At 52.4% G+C, this 15,448-nt stretch overlaps 6 protein-coding genes across 6 annotated transcripts; 4 read left to right on the top strand and 2 right to left on the bottom strand.

Annotated features, from left to right (window-relative positions):
• Positions 1–1,647: 1,647 nt before the first annotated feature.
• On the top strand, positions 1,648–3,050 carry Z520_09168 (uncharacterized protein; the record flags this gene model as incomplete). The annotated part of the gene is made up of 3 exons (XM_016779663.1): positions 1,648–1,702; positions 1,826–2,690; positions 2,750–3,050. 3 exons carry the CDS (start codon positions 1,648–1,650, stop codon positions 3,048–3,050), a joined length of 1,221 nt encoding a protein of 406 aa, XP_016629374.1.
• A 2,073-nt stretch (positions 3,051–5,123) lies between these two features.
• Positions 5,124–6,168, top strand: Z520_09167 (uncharacterized protein; the record flags this gene model as incomplete). The annotated part of the gene is made up of 2 exons (XM_016779662.1): positions 5,124–5,803; positions 5,916–6,168. 2 exons carry the CDS (start codon positions 5,124–5,126, stop codon positions 6,166–6,168), a joined length of 933 nt encoding a protein of 310 aa, XP_016629373.1.
• A 293-nt stretch (positions 6,169–6,461) lies between these two features.
• Positions 6,462–8,467, top strand: Z520_09166 (uncharacterized protein; the record flags this gene model as incomplete). The annotated part of the gene is made up of 3 exons (XM_016779661.1): positions 6,462–6,895; positions 7,031–7,826; positions 7,880–8,467. 3 exons carry the CDS (start codon positions 6,462–6,464, stop codon positions 8,465–8,467), a joined length of 1,818 nt encoding a protein of 605 aa, XP_016629372.1.
• Positions 8,468–9,698: 1,231 nt separating this feature from the next.
• Z520_09165 (uncharacterized protein) lies at positions 9,699–11,097 on the top strand (the record flags this gene model as incomplete). Its single annotated transcript, XM_016779660.1, has 5 exons — positions 9,699–9,786; positions 9,855–10,171; positions 10,249–10,545; positions 10,613–10,765; positions 10,876–11,097. 5 exons carry the CDS (start codon positions 9,699–9,701, stop codon positions 11,095–11,097), a joined length of 1,077 nt encoding a protein of 358 aa, XP_016629371.1.
• A 345-nt stretch (positions 11,098–11,442) lies between these two features.
• Positions 11,443–12,928, bottom strand: Z520_09164 (uncharacterized protein; the record flags this gene model as incomplete). Its single annotated transcript, XM_016779659.1, has 3 exons — positions 11,443–11,865; positions 11,936–12,568; positions 12,635–12,928. 3 exons carry the CDS (start codon positions 12,926–12,928, stop codon positions 11,443–11,445), a joined length of 1,350 nt encoding a protein of 449 aa, XP_016629370.1.
• Positions 12,929–13,774: 846 nt separating this feature from the next.
• On the bottom strand, positions 13,775–15,007 carry Z520_09163 (uncharacterized protein; the record flags this gene model as incomplete). The annotated part of the gene is made up of 1 exon (XM_016779658.1): positions 13,775–15,007. One exon carries the CDS (start codon positions 15,005–15,007, stop codon positions 13,775–13,777), a length of 1,233 nt encoding a protein of 410 aa, XP_016629369.1.
• Positions 15,008–15,448: the final 441 nt, after the last annotated feature.

The raw sequence follows: 15,448 nt of genomic DNA, 5'->3' as shown, positions 1-15,448 counted from the left end.
CCTATTTCGTATCAGAAAGATAAAGGACAGAACATCCCTACTGGGTACTATTTCTGATGGTGGACGAAATACCCACCAACAAGTTGGGAACCATGGATCTGTGTCCTCATATCGAATATCTCTTACCGTGCGATCAGCACCGCTGGTTAGACCATGGCAGTTTATTTCTCAGCTAGGCTCGCTCCGTATTCAGCGTGCCCCGAAGCGTTGATGACCGTTGTCTGAGTGCAACAAGCTTCGCACGCGACTTTGAATGGTATCTCCCATATTTCACATGCGAATTCGATAGTTCGCAGCCGTGCCAGGAGCGAAAAAGAAAAGTAGCACAAGCGAAATGGCGGATTATCCACTCTGACAAGACTTCTGCAAGCGTGGCGTTATCCGACCAAGTGCATGAGTTCATCCAGTTTATCCTTCGTCTTTTGCTCGAACGTGGCTAGTATATAGCGTCTGCTCCATCCGCGAGCGTCGAATGTCTCAGATTGAGGGGGACTTCTGTTCAAGGTCTGGAGTGTGTGTGGCCAAGAGGGCGATCCGGTAGAGGCAGGAATCGGGGGGTGCAGCTTATGCGGGCGGGAGCTGCATGAAGTGGCTGAGCAGGAGATGGGGTTGGTGGAAAGATGGACTGGCTGCAGATGTTGACAGTTGTTGTGACAATACAGATACAAGCCATCTCCTTTTCTGCCTCTTCTGACCTTTTGGAGGCGGCGCTAATGATGCAACCCCAGCTCCGCAGGCTCCACCTGCGACGGCAACTGCAGCAGCTGCAACCCCAAAACCCGTCCACTGACAGCCACAGCGCAGCTGCAGGCTCCCCTGGCTCGGCCAGCCAGTCACCCTCCGGCCAGACGAGGGAGGCCCCTGGCTTGCGGGTAACAGCCCGCTAGACGGTCAAACACAGGGCCACCACGGCTCCCCTATGGCCCACCCGTAGCCCACCAGTAGCCCATGGCCAGCTAGAGCGGATGTTAAACCAAGGCCATTTCGGAGGTGCTCTACGGTCTCTCGGCCAATCAGTGACCCGCCCTGCCAACTCAATCCCATTCTTGCCCTCCCCCCCAATCCCTTCAATTGCCAATTCCTCGCCGCGTGTATTTTCCTGCCATCCCCCTTCTCTTCACGCATCCGCCTGCACCACACAACAGTCTGTCGTTGCTGCTCTTTTTTTCCTTTCTACACTTCCATTCTATCTTCTCTTCACGAGAGCCAGCCACGCGTTTGACCGTTGGGGCAGAAAGAGTCGTCCCTGCCGCCGGCTGTGTTGTGTTAACAATCTCCCCAAAGCAACAACCATCAACAAACCAGCTTCTCCTTCGCTGAAGCTCAATTTATCCCGTCCTCGTTGTCTTCTCACCGCGGACTCAACAGATTAATTCTTTTACTACCCAAAAGTTTCTTACGACTTGCTCGGGGCCAGCTTCACGCCTTCTATCCTCTTTTAATATCGCATTGCAGGTAAGTACTGCTTCCATCCACCTCGCCCCTTCTCCTTGACCTGTTTGTTTGTTGTCTAGTCACCGCGTCACCATCAAGCTGTCACTGTCGACCTCCAAACAATCTCTCCTGTCTGTCACATCGCGCAATGTGCAATGTATAAGTACGCGTGCTGACCCTTTTCCCGCAGCTCATCGCTGGTATTAGAACACCATGACTTTCTCCAAAATCATCCTTCCCACCCTCGCCCTGGCGAGCTCCGTCTTGGGTACGTTCTCACTTCCTACACCAAGTTTGATCCCGGTATCGTGGCACATTTGCGCAAGAGCTGGTCCTTAACAAATGGAAAGAGTTGTGGTTGAGAAGCTTCGTTGTGCTAACATTCCTTCAGCACAGGGGAACGGGAGCAGCAACATCTGCGACGGGCCATCGATCACCATCGTGACCAGCGCCGATGCCCAACAAATTGCCAGTTGCGAAACCTATCATGGAGACATTATCATCGATCCCTCTGCCTCGGGACAAATTGCCATTGACGGAGTTCAACAGATCACTGGTGACTTCACCTGCAACAACGCCACTCAATTGACTGCCATCACCTCGGACCAGATCAATACCATCCAAGGAACGTGGACCTTGAGCGGCCTCACCATCCTCTCCACCCTGCAATTTGACTCCCTCACTGGTGTGAACAATATTAATTGGGTCGGTCTCCCTGCCCTGCAGAGCCTTAATATGGCCCAGGGCATTCAGAGGGCGAACAATGTCTACATCTCCAACACCCAATTGAATAACATTAACGGAATTGAGTTGACAGCGGTTGGAAGCATAAACATCAACAACAACCCCTACCTCACCACAGTCAATGTCAATGATTTGTCCAATGTCACCAACTCGCTGTCCTTCTCCGCCAACGGCCGTGACCTGGCCATCTCTTTCCCTAACCTCCAGGCTGCTGCCAACTTGACTTTCCGAAACGTCAGCAAGATTGACATGCCTTCTCTCTCAAGCGTGGCTGGGTCCATGGGCTTCTACTCGGACAGCTTCCAGACATTCTCTGCCCCCAACTTGACCCAGACTGGCGGCACTCTGGCCTTCGTTGACAGCCCCAACTTGGCAAGCTTCTCTTTCCCTTCGCTGACGATCATTGGTGGCGGTTTCCTGGTTGCCAACAACACGAACCTGAAGGCGATTAATGGTGTGCCTAAGTTGCAGACTATTGTTGGTGCTCTCGACTTTGCAGGTGTCTTCTCCAGGTATGTGTTTCTGAGCTCTTTCAGTATCCTTTGCTGGTTGGTGCTAACATGGATTGCAGCGTCACCATGCCCAAACTTCAAGACGTCCGAGGCGGATCCAATGTGCAGACTACCTCCACCAACCAGACCATCTGCCAGCTCTTCGACACAGCTCATGACAATGGTGTCATCAAGGGTGTCAATACCTGTCTCACCAACAAGGCGAACCCCGAGACCAACCCCACGGCTACGAGCGGCGGTACTTCGTCCACTGCGACTAGCGGCTCTAGCAGCAGCAGCAGCAATGCCGCTGTCACCTTTGGTCCCGGCGCCCCCGTGACCGGGCTTGGTGCTCTTATCGCTGCTATGTTCTTCATCTAAAGCATTGGGTCCTTTGGCGTTGCTTTCCGCTCAACTTAGAATAGCTTAATATGCGACGGGCGATGTCTCGACTCTTGTGCTTGTCGGGCTCTTTTTCTGAGCGGTCAACTCTGTTAACGAAACAAACAACAAGATTGGGGGAGGCTTGCGACTCGGCTCTCACAAAACAAAAGAAGCGCGTGCGCATCTGGAGTGTGGGGTCCTGGGTTTCTTGTGTTGGGAAAGATCTAGTACTGGCAGATTGTGGTTGAGAGCGAACAGAGCTCCTCAGAGCTCGCTTGCGTGTGGATAGGCATACAAATGAAAACATGTTTCCTTGACTGTAACTAGATGCCGTTCTTATGCTTGACAGGGGCATGTTGGTGTCTCGATTTCCGGCATTGATTTCCATCAAAGTATGCCCAATTGACCGGTATGAGAAGCTTAGGCATGGCCTGCAGATGCCGCAGAAGCCATGCTTGGACAGACACAACAGCAAGCTCCTTGGTATGGTCAAGAGCAGTAGTCATATATCAACCGTCAGCACCAACCTCTTCATCCGAGTCCTGCCACTCGAACGGTGACATCGTACTCCCCACAGTGGTGATATATCAATCACCTCGTTCCCTTCTGGTGCTTCGTGCTTTTAACGTGATGACAGGAAGCGGCCGCGAGTGAGCAGTCAGGGGTAGATGCGCATTCCGTCAGCGCAAGGGACATCTGGTGGTGGTCCCACGTATTATGTATGTCTCCACATACTTCTGGAGAAAAAGAGGAAGTGACCCCAGAACGCCAAAGGAATGACTACGTACCGCTTCCACATGCGTCAGCTCTCCAAGATCACAGAATCAATGTGTAAGCAAAAGCAAATGCGTCCACATCCCCAGATCAGCTTACATGCTCGTTCGTGAATAATACGAATCCTTTGGGGAATTGTATGCGGTTATTGTCATTTCAAGACTCGGACGAGACACCCAGTGAGAGGGAGAAGAGAACTCACTCGACCGAGTCGTCAGCATTGTCCAGATGGGATATCGGGCTTTAAGACAAGGGCTGTGATAGGCTTAATGCGGAGTAGGGGTAAGACGTTCTGAATCCGGATATTTTGCTACACCTATATCAAGGAGCACCGAGTTTCTGCCAGAATAGACTAGACTCTGCTAGGAGACCGAGGGAAAGAAATTCAGCTTTCCGGAAGCCCAAAAGGACGAAAAGGCAAAAGCCGCGACCGCGCGAGAAAGAGCGAGAGAGCGAGAGTGGCAAGGCTACCTGCGCATTACCTGCTTTGGGGTGTAAGGTGGCTACAAATAATACTACCGACTTACTTGTAGTGCTGACAATTCAGTACCTACCGGCCGACTGGACACAATTTCTCAACGCAAGCGCCGGATTCATTCTGTTACTCCTGAGTTGACGTGTTATGTGTGGGACCAACGCGCTTTTCATTGATCTATCTATTTATTGCCAACTAGCAGTTGGAAAACCCCACTGGTGATGGTGATGGTGGTGGTGGCGGCAACCTCAAACCTCAGAAAGAAGTGGCACAGTCTGACGAAGAAAACCTTTTCACGCCGTCTTTCCTCACGGGGCGGCTGTTGTGCGGCGGCCGCAGACCACAGGGATTTTAGTATATAGTTAGAGACAGGCTCCATTTCGATAGAGGTATAGGTATGGCCTTGGCTTGTCAGATTGGCATACTACTTCCTCTGGAAGGCGGCGAATTAGGAAGAGGGCTGGTGTACAACTCCCCTTTGTGGCGGGAAGCTGACTTTGGACAGGATTTTTCTTGGCCTTTGAAGAACATGCTCGGGTTGCATCTCACTTCTTACGCTGGGAATGGTTGGGTGGGCGCCTGGTTTCGTGGGGGGTGAGCTGGAAGTCACGTATATATATACCTATATCTATACGAGCAGTGACTTGGAAGTACTTCGGTAGCTGACAACTCGTGAATTACTTGATGCTAGTACACCCTTCCTGGTCAGCATCTTCGGTATAAAGACGTGGGCACAGACACCAACACTCTCGTCATCCTTCCGGTTCCACCGGCCACCCATAAAATAGCGACAATACAGCGTCCAGCAGCAGCCGGTGAGGATGCCTCGAACCGATATCTCCTTCAAGACCTTCGACGGAGTGACCCTTCGCGGGTGGTTCTTCACCCCTGAGTCGTCCACCAGCGGCTCTTCAACAGCTACGAAACTCCCATGCCTTATTCTCACCCACGGCTTGTCGTGCATCAAGGAAATGGGCCTGTCAGAGCTCGCCACCAAGTTCGCCGAGGAACTACACATCACCTGCCTCGTTTACGACCATCGAGGATTCGGCGCCTCCGACGTCGTGCCAGGCCAGCCTCGGCAGGAGGTCATCACCTGGCTGCAGAGCAATGACATGCGGGACGCCATCACATACGTGCAAACCAGGGCGGAAGTCGAAAAGTCGAAGATTGCGCTGTGGGGATATTCCCTCTCCGCGGCCGAGGCAGTGTATGTCGCTGCAATTGATCGACGGGTCAAAGCGGTGGTCGCGCTGGGGCCGGGCATGGATGGCACCGAGATCGTGAGGAGAATGGCACCGCCCCATGCCATGTTGGTCATGCAGACCATGTTTGAAATGGACCGTCTCGCGCAGGCCGAGGGCAAGGATCCGATCAAGGTGCCCGTCGTGAGCAACGAGCCTGGGGTGCAGGCGACGTTGCCGAGTCAGGAGTCGTGGAACTTCTTCTCCAAATGGGAGAACAGCGGGTCGACTTGGAAGAATGAGTTGACACTGCGAACGTGAGTTTCTTTCGCCCTTTTCACCCCTTACCTCCTGGACTTGACACCGGGTAGTGGAACAGCTTGTCAGGATGATTTTTTTGGGGCTGACATCAGTGTCCAACGATATCAGACTTGACGACATCTCTACGTTCGCGCTCCCCGTATCACATCTCGACAAGGTGACTCCGACGCCCGTCCTCTTTGAAGTAGCCGCGAGGGATACCAACAGTCCTCCCGACATGACCATGAGGTGGTACGCGAAGCTGAGCGAGCCGAAGGAAGTCGTTCTGGTGGATGCGGATCATTATGAGTTGATGGGTTCGGCGAGAGATATGTTACATCCTAAGGAAGTGGCATTTCTCAAGAGAACGATTTGTTCGTGAGTTTGGGGGCGAAGGTAAGAAGGAAACGGCCTGGCCTTGGATGGTCGGGTCATTGATATTCCGCCCTCTGGGGAAATGGCTGGGCTCGGCAAGGCTACGAGGCTGCCAGGGCTACTAGTAGCGTAGACCCGAGGTAATATGGGACTGGTTAGTGTGAGAACCGCCCAATCGCTCAACAATCGGGCAACTTAGTCACGCGGGACTTCGAGCTGAGTTCCAGCACCTGCGAGCCTGGTTTCAGCTTCTCGCAAGGAGAATTCTTCATCATCTCCCCTTTCCAGACGCTCGTCTCTATGGATCCGCTTTCGGTAGCGGTGTCGGTGTCTTCTCTTCTAGCGAGCGGTGCCAAGGTCGTGAAAGCGGCTTCCGCTCTACGGTCACAGTACAGAGATGCTGCATTTATGTTGTCTGCGATCTCAAGCGAATGCACTGTGATCAACACCTCTCTCGGCATGCTACAGAGTCTGATGATGTCCAATCCAGAAAGTCTGGAATCGAGAATGACATATCTTGTCATCTCCACATTTGAGGTTGCTCTTACGGGTTGCGCACTGACCATGAGTGTGGTGGAAGACGAGCTTGGTGGATTGCTTATCGAAGACGAAAACGGCAACCTGAAAGCAAGAAGAATCAAATATGTCATGGAGCAGAATCATCTGAAAGAGATGCTTCAACAAATTCGGGGACAGCAGACAGGCATCTCTCTACTACTTCAGACCTACCAAGCGTAAGTTTTCTTCACCCAAGGACCTCAAAGATACAGTGCCATTGTGTCAACCTGTCTCCTTGGTGGCCACTCAAAGCTTGAAATTACCCAGAGAGTATGAGATGCGTACTACTCCTGCTGACAGCACGATCGCAGAAATACTAATGCAGAAGTCAACGAGATGGTGCAGCAAAACAATGCTTTGCTACGACAAATAGCGAACAGGGGTCGTTCATTTTATCTTGAGAGTGTTCACGATGGTGAACGGCGAGCTACTGTCGCCGGTTCACTTGAAGCAACCGATTTGTCCATCCTTGACACGAGTTCAAGCGTCGACGATCGCGAATTCGACTTCGATGACGAGATCATCAATGCTGGGGCATATAGAAGGGCACTCGCCAGCCTCCGCCACAAGGACCACTTTGGGGAAGAGATGAGTAATAATCTACCGCCAGAAGATGGTGACAAGACTCTGGTTTCCACCGCACTTACGAATGAGAGCAACGGATCCACTCAAAATGATACCAATAATCCTCACCAGAAAACTCCTTTACCTGGCCGAGAGGAAACGATTTTGGCAACTAGTGGAACGTACGAGACCGAAATCGTCATCAACCAGCTTCAGGACATGGAGGGAGACTCTATGAAGACATCCGCCCAATACGAACTGAAGTTGCCTCACGCGGCAAAAATGCCAGACACTCTATTTGACCCAAGGACTAGCCAAACCCTCAAGGAAACCAGTGGACCCCTCGAAATCACCACCCCGCAGATGCTAGACACAAAGAAAACGGCTGTCACTCCTCAGGGTGAACTGCCAACAGATCGGTCGAGAGTGACTCCTCCGTCCCGGGTCGAAATTCAGACTGAGAAGGAATACCCCGAAGGCCGATTTGGTATTTCTGACGTAGGAAGATCACAAACCGCCCCCGGACAGCTCAAAAGCGACCGGGTAAATCTCGCATACTCAAAGTTGGCTTGGTCGGAGATGCAGCATGTGGGAAGACTTACGCTGCGATGAAATACGTCCGTGGCCACACTGACGGAATTAGGTATGGTCCGACGATCTATGACCGTTACGGTGCAGACATCGAGATTGATGGAAACCTCTGTCTACTCGATTTCCAAGACACGGCCGGGCTGGAAGACTACGACTCAGTAAGGGAATACAGCTATTCGGATTGTGACGTTGCTCTACTCTTCTTCTCCATTGACAATCCGAACTCTCTAGACAACATTCGAGGGCGATGGGCCCGTGAAATCCATCCCTTTCTGACACACGTTCCCAGAATACTAGTAGGCTGTAAAGCCGATCTGAGGGACGATCCTAAAACTATCGAAAAGCTGGCAAAGACATCACAGAAACCCGTCTCAAGGCAACAAGCTGAAGAAGTTGCCCGCAATATTAGTCGAATATATCAATTCTCAAGTTTCCACCAGAGAACAGTCAAGTATATGGAATGTTCTTCGTTCACGGGAGATGGGATTAACGGGGTATTCGAGGAAGCTGCAAGGCTTGGTTTACAGTACTCAATCAAGAAGGATAAGATGAAATCTAGAGGCATTTCTGGAGTGTTCAGGAGACGGCCTTAGGTGGGAGCAGTCGCTTCAATTCCTGAAGATCCCGGAAGCCTCGCAACGGAGACATAATATGGAAGATGTCCCACATACAATTGGAATCATGTGTGATTTGTGACATAGCGGTTTTCACTCTCAAAGTTTGTGACCCAGTTGCACCATATCTCTCTCGCCTTACTTCTTTCACATATCTGTGCCCTTGCTGTCTCCCACATGTCGCTGCTTCGGTACTTGATAATGTACCAATGCACTCATGGATACCTCATTTGACACCAGCTCGCTTCGGCTGATGATCTGCGAGCTCACCTCAAAAAATTGTGTTGCGCTTTGCTGTCCCCATAGTGGACTCAGGCGATTAGGTTGAGGCCTTCTGCGGGCGGCTGGAAGCTCCGAACGTTATTCGGCTGGGGAGATCCATAAACCAACCAGCTCAGCCTCAGCCTCAGTCTCAGCTCCAGCCATACAGGGAGGGTCAGAACGGGTCGACACCGTGTGAGCTGCGTCTCTTACCACGGTTCTGAGCTCCCGATACAAGCCAATCAAAGAGCATCCGGGTAATTGCGGTCGAGAATACCTCGTGCAGTCCTCGGCCATGCCTAATCTACGGTAGCCAGGCTAGGCGCAGCATTAGGTCGTGAACAACTCATGCATGGCTACCCCAGCATCGGTTATTGGCGCCCTCAAGCCACCACTTCGCCCCCATTTCACAGCCCCCACTAGGGCCCAAGGACATCGCATATAAAGGTCGGTCAAGGCCGCCATCCTCAGCCTGATCCCCAAAGTCAATCTCCTTCCCTCCTCCTCCCCTGAGTGCTCAGACCATGTCATGACTGTCTCCCATGGCCAATGCGGCGTATCTCGAATATAGGGAATGGCATCCTTTGTGATCTTCAAACAAGGTTCGAGGCCTACGCCAGCACCAGCAGCGGATCTCCAGAGACTGTTGAACTGACATGGTTGAGGCTTTACAGTCAATGGGAGGTTTGAGAAGTCTACTGTCGATGCATATGGGTTTCTTAAGGTAGGTTGCCGACACAATAGTCCGTGGACCAATGCGATGAACTCAATTTCTTTTTGGCAGACTCGCCCAGAGCAGGGTGTGCAGTTTGTGTAAGGCCCTCGCTTCCCCCGGCAGTGTATGGGTGCAAAGTCTTGACAAATACGGTCCAGCTTCGCAAAGTGGGATCTCTTCAAAGAACACCAACACCTAAGGGTTCTTATGTGCACGAAATGGGCATATCCGCCAATGCTGTGGACAGAAGTCTGCCACAAAGCCAACGGCTATGCGGGCAGTGCACGCAACCTCGACAAGGACCAGAAGACGGTGGTGGACAGTAGGCCTCCCGATCGAAGTCAAAGTGGGCCCCTTTCACACGTCCAGTCCTAACAGATCATTCTCCAGCCTCGTGGTTCCAGTTTTTGATCAAGCAATTGAAGAAAATGAGTGGCACTGCGGATGCTTCTCAGCAAAGGTACGCTTACGATTGGTATGAGATGGGCTTTTTCATATACGCTCTATCCACTGGGGCCTCGGTGGCTTTCTGCATCGACACTCCGCAAGTTTTCCAGAATGGACTCCTCGAGGCACTGAACTCGGCGAACAGCGATCCGCCAAAAGAGGCAATGGCATTCCCGCAGTGCGCAGTTATCGCAGAGGTATCGAGGCTGTATGACGTCTCGATCTGGACTCTAAGGGATGAAGTCAGGAAGATTGAACAGGTAATGTTTTCTTCGCCATAGTGCGGTGCTCGTCACCCGATACATTTGGCTTACCATTGCCTTGGGAAACCACTTAGATACGATCGGCTGCTGGCTACATCGACTCAAGCCTCAATTTCACCGAATTGCATGAACTTGCTCGACACACCATCCACACTTGCGAAGTGCTGGCTGTGGCCGTGGACACGCTCATCACCCTGTTGGATGACTACCGTTCAAGTTCAGGGAAGACCTGTGAATGCCCAGTCGCTTCTGGGCTGTTGGAAAAGCCACACTGCCCCCACAACGAGATGAAGTTTCGGCTTGGACTGCTCCAGAACTTTGGGCGACGAGCAAAGTCTTTGAACGAGAGACTGTCTAACGAGATCAACCTGGTACCTAGCCGTCTCGTGTTTTTGTTTCTACTGGCTTTCACGGAGCCATCTGACAGCGCGTTACCAGGGCCTCAACCTCGTGGTGCAACGGGACACTCGGAAGACGGTCGAGATTAGCGAGATGACGGTCGACATCAGCAGCGCGGCGCGGAGCGATAGTGCCTCGATGAAAACGATTGCCGTGGTCACGCTTGCGTTCCTGCCTGCCACATTTGTCTGCGTAAGTCGTCGCCATGCCCGTGGTCTCTCCAAGACTTCTCACGGGGGAGTTTTGTTATCGCGTGTGCGTACGCATAGCTGACTGAGTGGCCCCCCTTCCCCCATTTCCAGACGATCTTCAGCATGAGCTTTTTCACCCTCAACGTGGACGACGACACGGGGGAGAAACACTGGTTGGTCTCGGACCGTTTCTGGATTTACTGGGCTTTCACCGTGCCATTGACGATCTTGACCTTGGCCTGTTGGTGGCTCGGGCAACACAGGGAAGACAAGCGCAAGCGCGAACAGGAGAGACTGCACCGACAGGCAAGTCTGAAATCGGCAGTGCCGTAGACTTTCCATTTTTCGCCCTCCCCGAGTGATACAGTATCTCCACAGCACGGCTTGTCCAGCCTTGACCCAACTAAATACAAGGTTGCGACTCCACCACGGACTCCGCCTACACGGACCGTATCCGCCGGACTCATCGATAAGCCGAGTTCTCTTACGTGGGATGTGTGGAGGGGCAGATGGGTAGATGGCCAATCCCCTTGGATGACGCCCGGAACTGGGTTGGAAGGCGTGAGAATGTGTCTGCTGACACCTCGAATCAGATGGCCGTTAGGTAATGGCTGGGAAATCAGGGCTTATCATTGAAATTCAGGGACTTTTGTTTTGTACTTGATATCATTCTATCATTCAAGAGACATGTATCACGGCTTCCCTCGTCTCGTCCCTCGTCCTCTTCAAGAACGGCATCACACTCGTTCCGCCTGTGCCGTGCAACTGTCTTGTCACTGATGCATCGGCATCGGCATCGTCATGCTCTGCCTTCCCGCCCCTCTGTGTCTGCGTCTTTGTTGAACATGCCGTGGCCAAGTTCGCCCCTTTGCGTTGGACGATGTATGGCGCCGGCGGGCTCCGAGACGGCATGACGATGTACCTGGCGACGATCTGAATGTGGCTGTTCCGAAGGTGCGTCAAGGTCGCGACGGCGTCGTTGTATGCGGCCTGAAGATCTGCAGGGGAAGTGGCGCGTGAGATGTAGCCTCGTAGGTTGCTCATTCTTTCAACCTGGGCGAGAAACTCGCGGTGTGATGGTGGCATGTAGTTCCTCATCTCCTGGCTCCTTTAGTCAGTTGGGGCCGGTAATGGCAATGGCAATGGCATGGCGGTCCCCGTCAGAACTGACCTGTAAGTATCCACTGGGATCGGAACTTTCATCTCGCGACTCAGGTCGGCGAACATTGCCTCCTTCTCCCGTTTCATGATGTCCAACAGCGAGGAAGATGTCGAAGAGCTGGATCAGCGAGCTTTGCGCATTGCTCCCGCCACTGTACTGCCTCCACTGACCGCGGCCCTCGCCCTCGTCGTAAAAGACGCCATTTGGCAGCCCCGCCGCCGCCATTCCCTTGGAACCCGCACAGAACGGGCGAATATTGTGATAGAAGACCTGTGGATCACAGTGTTCATGCATGCGTTTGAGAATGGCTTCGATTTCTCGGATGCCCTTGGTCAAGGTTTGGAGACAGGTGATAATCACCTTGTCGTCGCAGTCGTTCACGGCCTGTATGCAACGGAGCATCGTCAGGATCAGGGGCCCGCCTTTCGCTTCGATGGCCGTGGAGACCATGTAGAACCACTCTTCATCTTGCGTGTTGGTGAATGAGAGGAACGATCTGAGATTGTCCGGGTCGGCTCGATCACTGCCAGGGGTTTTCAATCCGAAATTCAAAAGGCTGAGTGTCGAGAACATTGCGGTCGGCGGCAGGCCCAGTCGCTCCGACACTGCCAGAAACGGGCAGGTGAGCTGGGGCGGGAGTCGCTATAGAATGAAGCGTCAGCTGTGTGTCTCTCAGGCCAGTGCCCCTCGGCGGGCCCCTGAACCAACCTCTGCGGGTCGTTCTCCGCCCCAGATGTATGCGTGAGTCAAAAATCCCAAGACCGCATATGCTCGCCGCCATTCTGCGTCAGTGTGCAATTTGTCGGTCCCAAGGATCGGTAAATGGTCGATCTTGGTCCTGGCCGCATCGCTCTGTATGAGGTCTGGGAGGGTTGCTACCAGTACCTCCCAAGGCTGGTAATAGCGGTCCGGAAGGCGTTGTAAAGGATCGACTTCAGGGAGGAAGCCGGACTGGGCTGAGATGCTGTATCTTCGAAGGAATTGACTGGGCGTTTCGATCATCTCGAGATCGTTGATTTCAAATCAGACAGTTCGCGAGGATATGTGTATATAGAAGGAGACGAATTTCTGTCTACCCAAACAAGGTTGCCACACTTTCGAAGGGTGAAGATTGTGTTTTTATGACTGATCTAATCCCTCACTACCCCCTCGACTTCGCGGCAGAAATCCGCATCCGTCGGAAGCGGAGACGGATGTGCTGATGAGAATCCATGTTGCTTAGGAGAGAGGCTCCTGACCGCATCTTGATTGGCGGAGGATCCCCGCGAGTTGCCAGGATGGTCCTGTTAATAATCTGGAGCAGGCCTCGTCAACGAGGATACCTTGTGGACGATGGATAGAAGTAACCAGTTAGCAGAGATAAGGGACGGAAACTTATAGACTACTCGTATACGGCTTGCCCCGATCGTACCGCTTTTGAGACCCCGTCACTCGCCACTCGCCCTCCCTCACCAGCTGCTCACCCTTCTGCGCACCATTATAGAGCTATGAGCGGACGAAAGCAGCCGGACGACGAATGACAGGCTCGAGCTGAAGGTCATAGGTACAAGAGAGGTGCCCATATCAAGATGTATATGTCCAAGATGATAGAGCACTACAGTCATCCTCTGGAGTATTATCTTTGGTAAGAAATACGGGCTACTCGCTTCTCTAGATTTCTGCTTAGACTAAACATCCCTAAGAAAACAGGGAATATAGTAGATAAGATAATTATAAAATAAACAAGATAATCGTCAACGTGAAGGATCCCCTCCCATCGACGAAATCACTGCCTGTTATTTAGTTTGGAATGAAATTCCGCGACATCTTACCTAGTAACAATCTCGAGTTGATCAAAACCCCTCAATGTCAAGACGCCGATGGTGATGCCTTGGAATACGCAATTCTCTCCACCCGGTCAAGCAGGTCGAGGACGACAGGATCCATGAATGGTAGCACCGAGGTACAAACCATGCCCGCCACTCTTGAATATGGGTCTATCCAAAAGTACAAGTTGCCCAGACCTGCCCAACATCCACTCATCCTTTTCCGTCCTGTAGGCAAATTCTCCAGATTCAACAACAGCCCGCAAGACCAACCACGCGCATCCACGGGAAGGCTCGGCATTAGCGATCCTTGATTAGAAAGGTCCAGCATACTCGGTCTGATCTCACCCAGTAGTGTCCTGTCGACACGGGAATGTAAATGGTCCGTGAAGAGAAACTCTCGGATCGTGCTGGGCTTAAGGATGGTTTTTTGGGTGACGGGGCTTCTTCCACCGTTGAGAAGAGCACTCAATAACTGCGCGAAATCATCCATCGTTGAGTATAGGTAAGCTCCTCCCCCCCAAATCTCTGGATCCGTGGCATTTCTGGCAAAGTGTTCGCTCCCAGTAAGCCTACCTTCGGCCTTGTAATGCACGAACAGCCTGTCTCTTCCTGGGACTGGAGATGCCCCGCTAGCGTTCATGCCAAGGGGCTTCAAAATGTTCTTGTCGATATATTCAGGTAGGGACATACCACTGGCAGCTTGAATCACGAGGCCAAGCCAGTCGGTGTTTGTCCCGTAGAGATATTTCGTGCCCGGATCAGCAACTAGAGGAGTGTCGAAGTCATTCCACTGCCCGGTGCTATAATATCCCGCGGGTGAGCAACCTGTGTGCTTACGATATTGCAAGGTCAACTCGTCGAAGAAATCGTAGGAAAATCCAGCCGTGTGATTGAGCAATTGCAAGATCGTGGGCCTGGATTTTGGCGACCGCAGAACAGGCTGTGATGCCCCGGAACCCTCTGTGGTGAAAGAATCCAGGACTTGTAATTGCGACAACCGTGACACATATTTCTCCACCGAGTCGGAGAGGGAGAGCACACCTAGCTCCATCAACTGCAACGCGGCAATGGATGTAACAAGCTTGGTGCAGGAGAATATTTGCAGGACCGTGTCCGGCTTGAAGGCTGAGGCATCGGGATCGTCAATGCTGTTGGTACCACATGTCTCTCTGAAACGAAACTCTCCGTGATGATCGACAACGAAGGCGCCAACTGCCGGAACTGCTCTTTGTTCGACCGCAGCTTCGAGCAGCCGCCTAGCATCGGCTGCCATAATAAGTGCCCCTATACCTATATGCTTCAGGCAAGAACAAAGTCAGGGTCTGTCGTGTCGCAGGCCTATTTTGGGCCAGTACTGCTGGAGAGATCTAAAGAGCACCTTATACGCGTCCGAGAGGCTCCAGCAGCCTCGCCCAAAAGTGCTGCAAGTGGACTGTAATTCCAGCGGACATCTGCCCTGTCATCCGCTTCAGGGATAAGATACTGCGTTCTCTGATCGGTTTACTGGCCAGGCCTAGTCAGGCATGACCTCTACCAACGTGTCGTTCGATCTTATCAGGCGAGGAAACATTTACTTCGGTTCAGTACCATATCTCAGAGACGAGATAAGATCCTGGCAGGTCTGGCCCGCTGCTTTTATGTTGGCTGGTGGACACTATGTATGGACCGAGAGAGCCGAGTGCGCCGACCCCTTTTGAATTTTGAGCCGCAAGGG

Source organism: Fonsecaea multimorphosa (genome assembly GCF_000836435.1).
Source record: "Fonsecaea multimorphosa CBS 102226 unplaced genomic scaffold supercont1.22, whole genome shotgun sequence".
NCBI classification, from domain to species: domain Eukaryota; kingdom Fungi; phylum Ascomycota; class Eurotiomycetes; order Chaetothyriales; family Herpotrichiellaceae; genus Fonsecaea; species Fonsecaea multimorphosa.
This window is presented reverse-complemented; position numbering and strand designations above follow the sequence as displayed.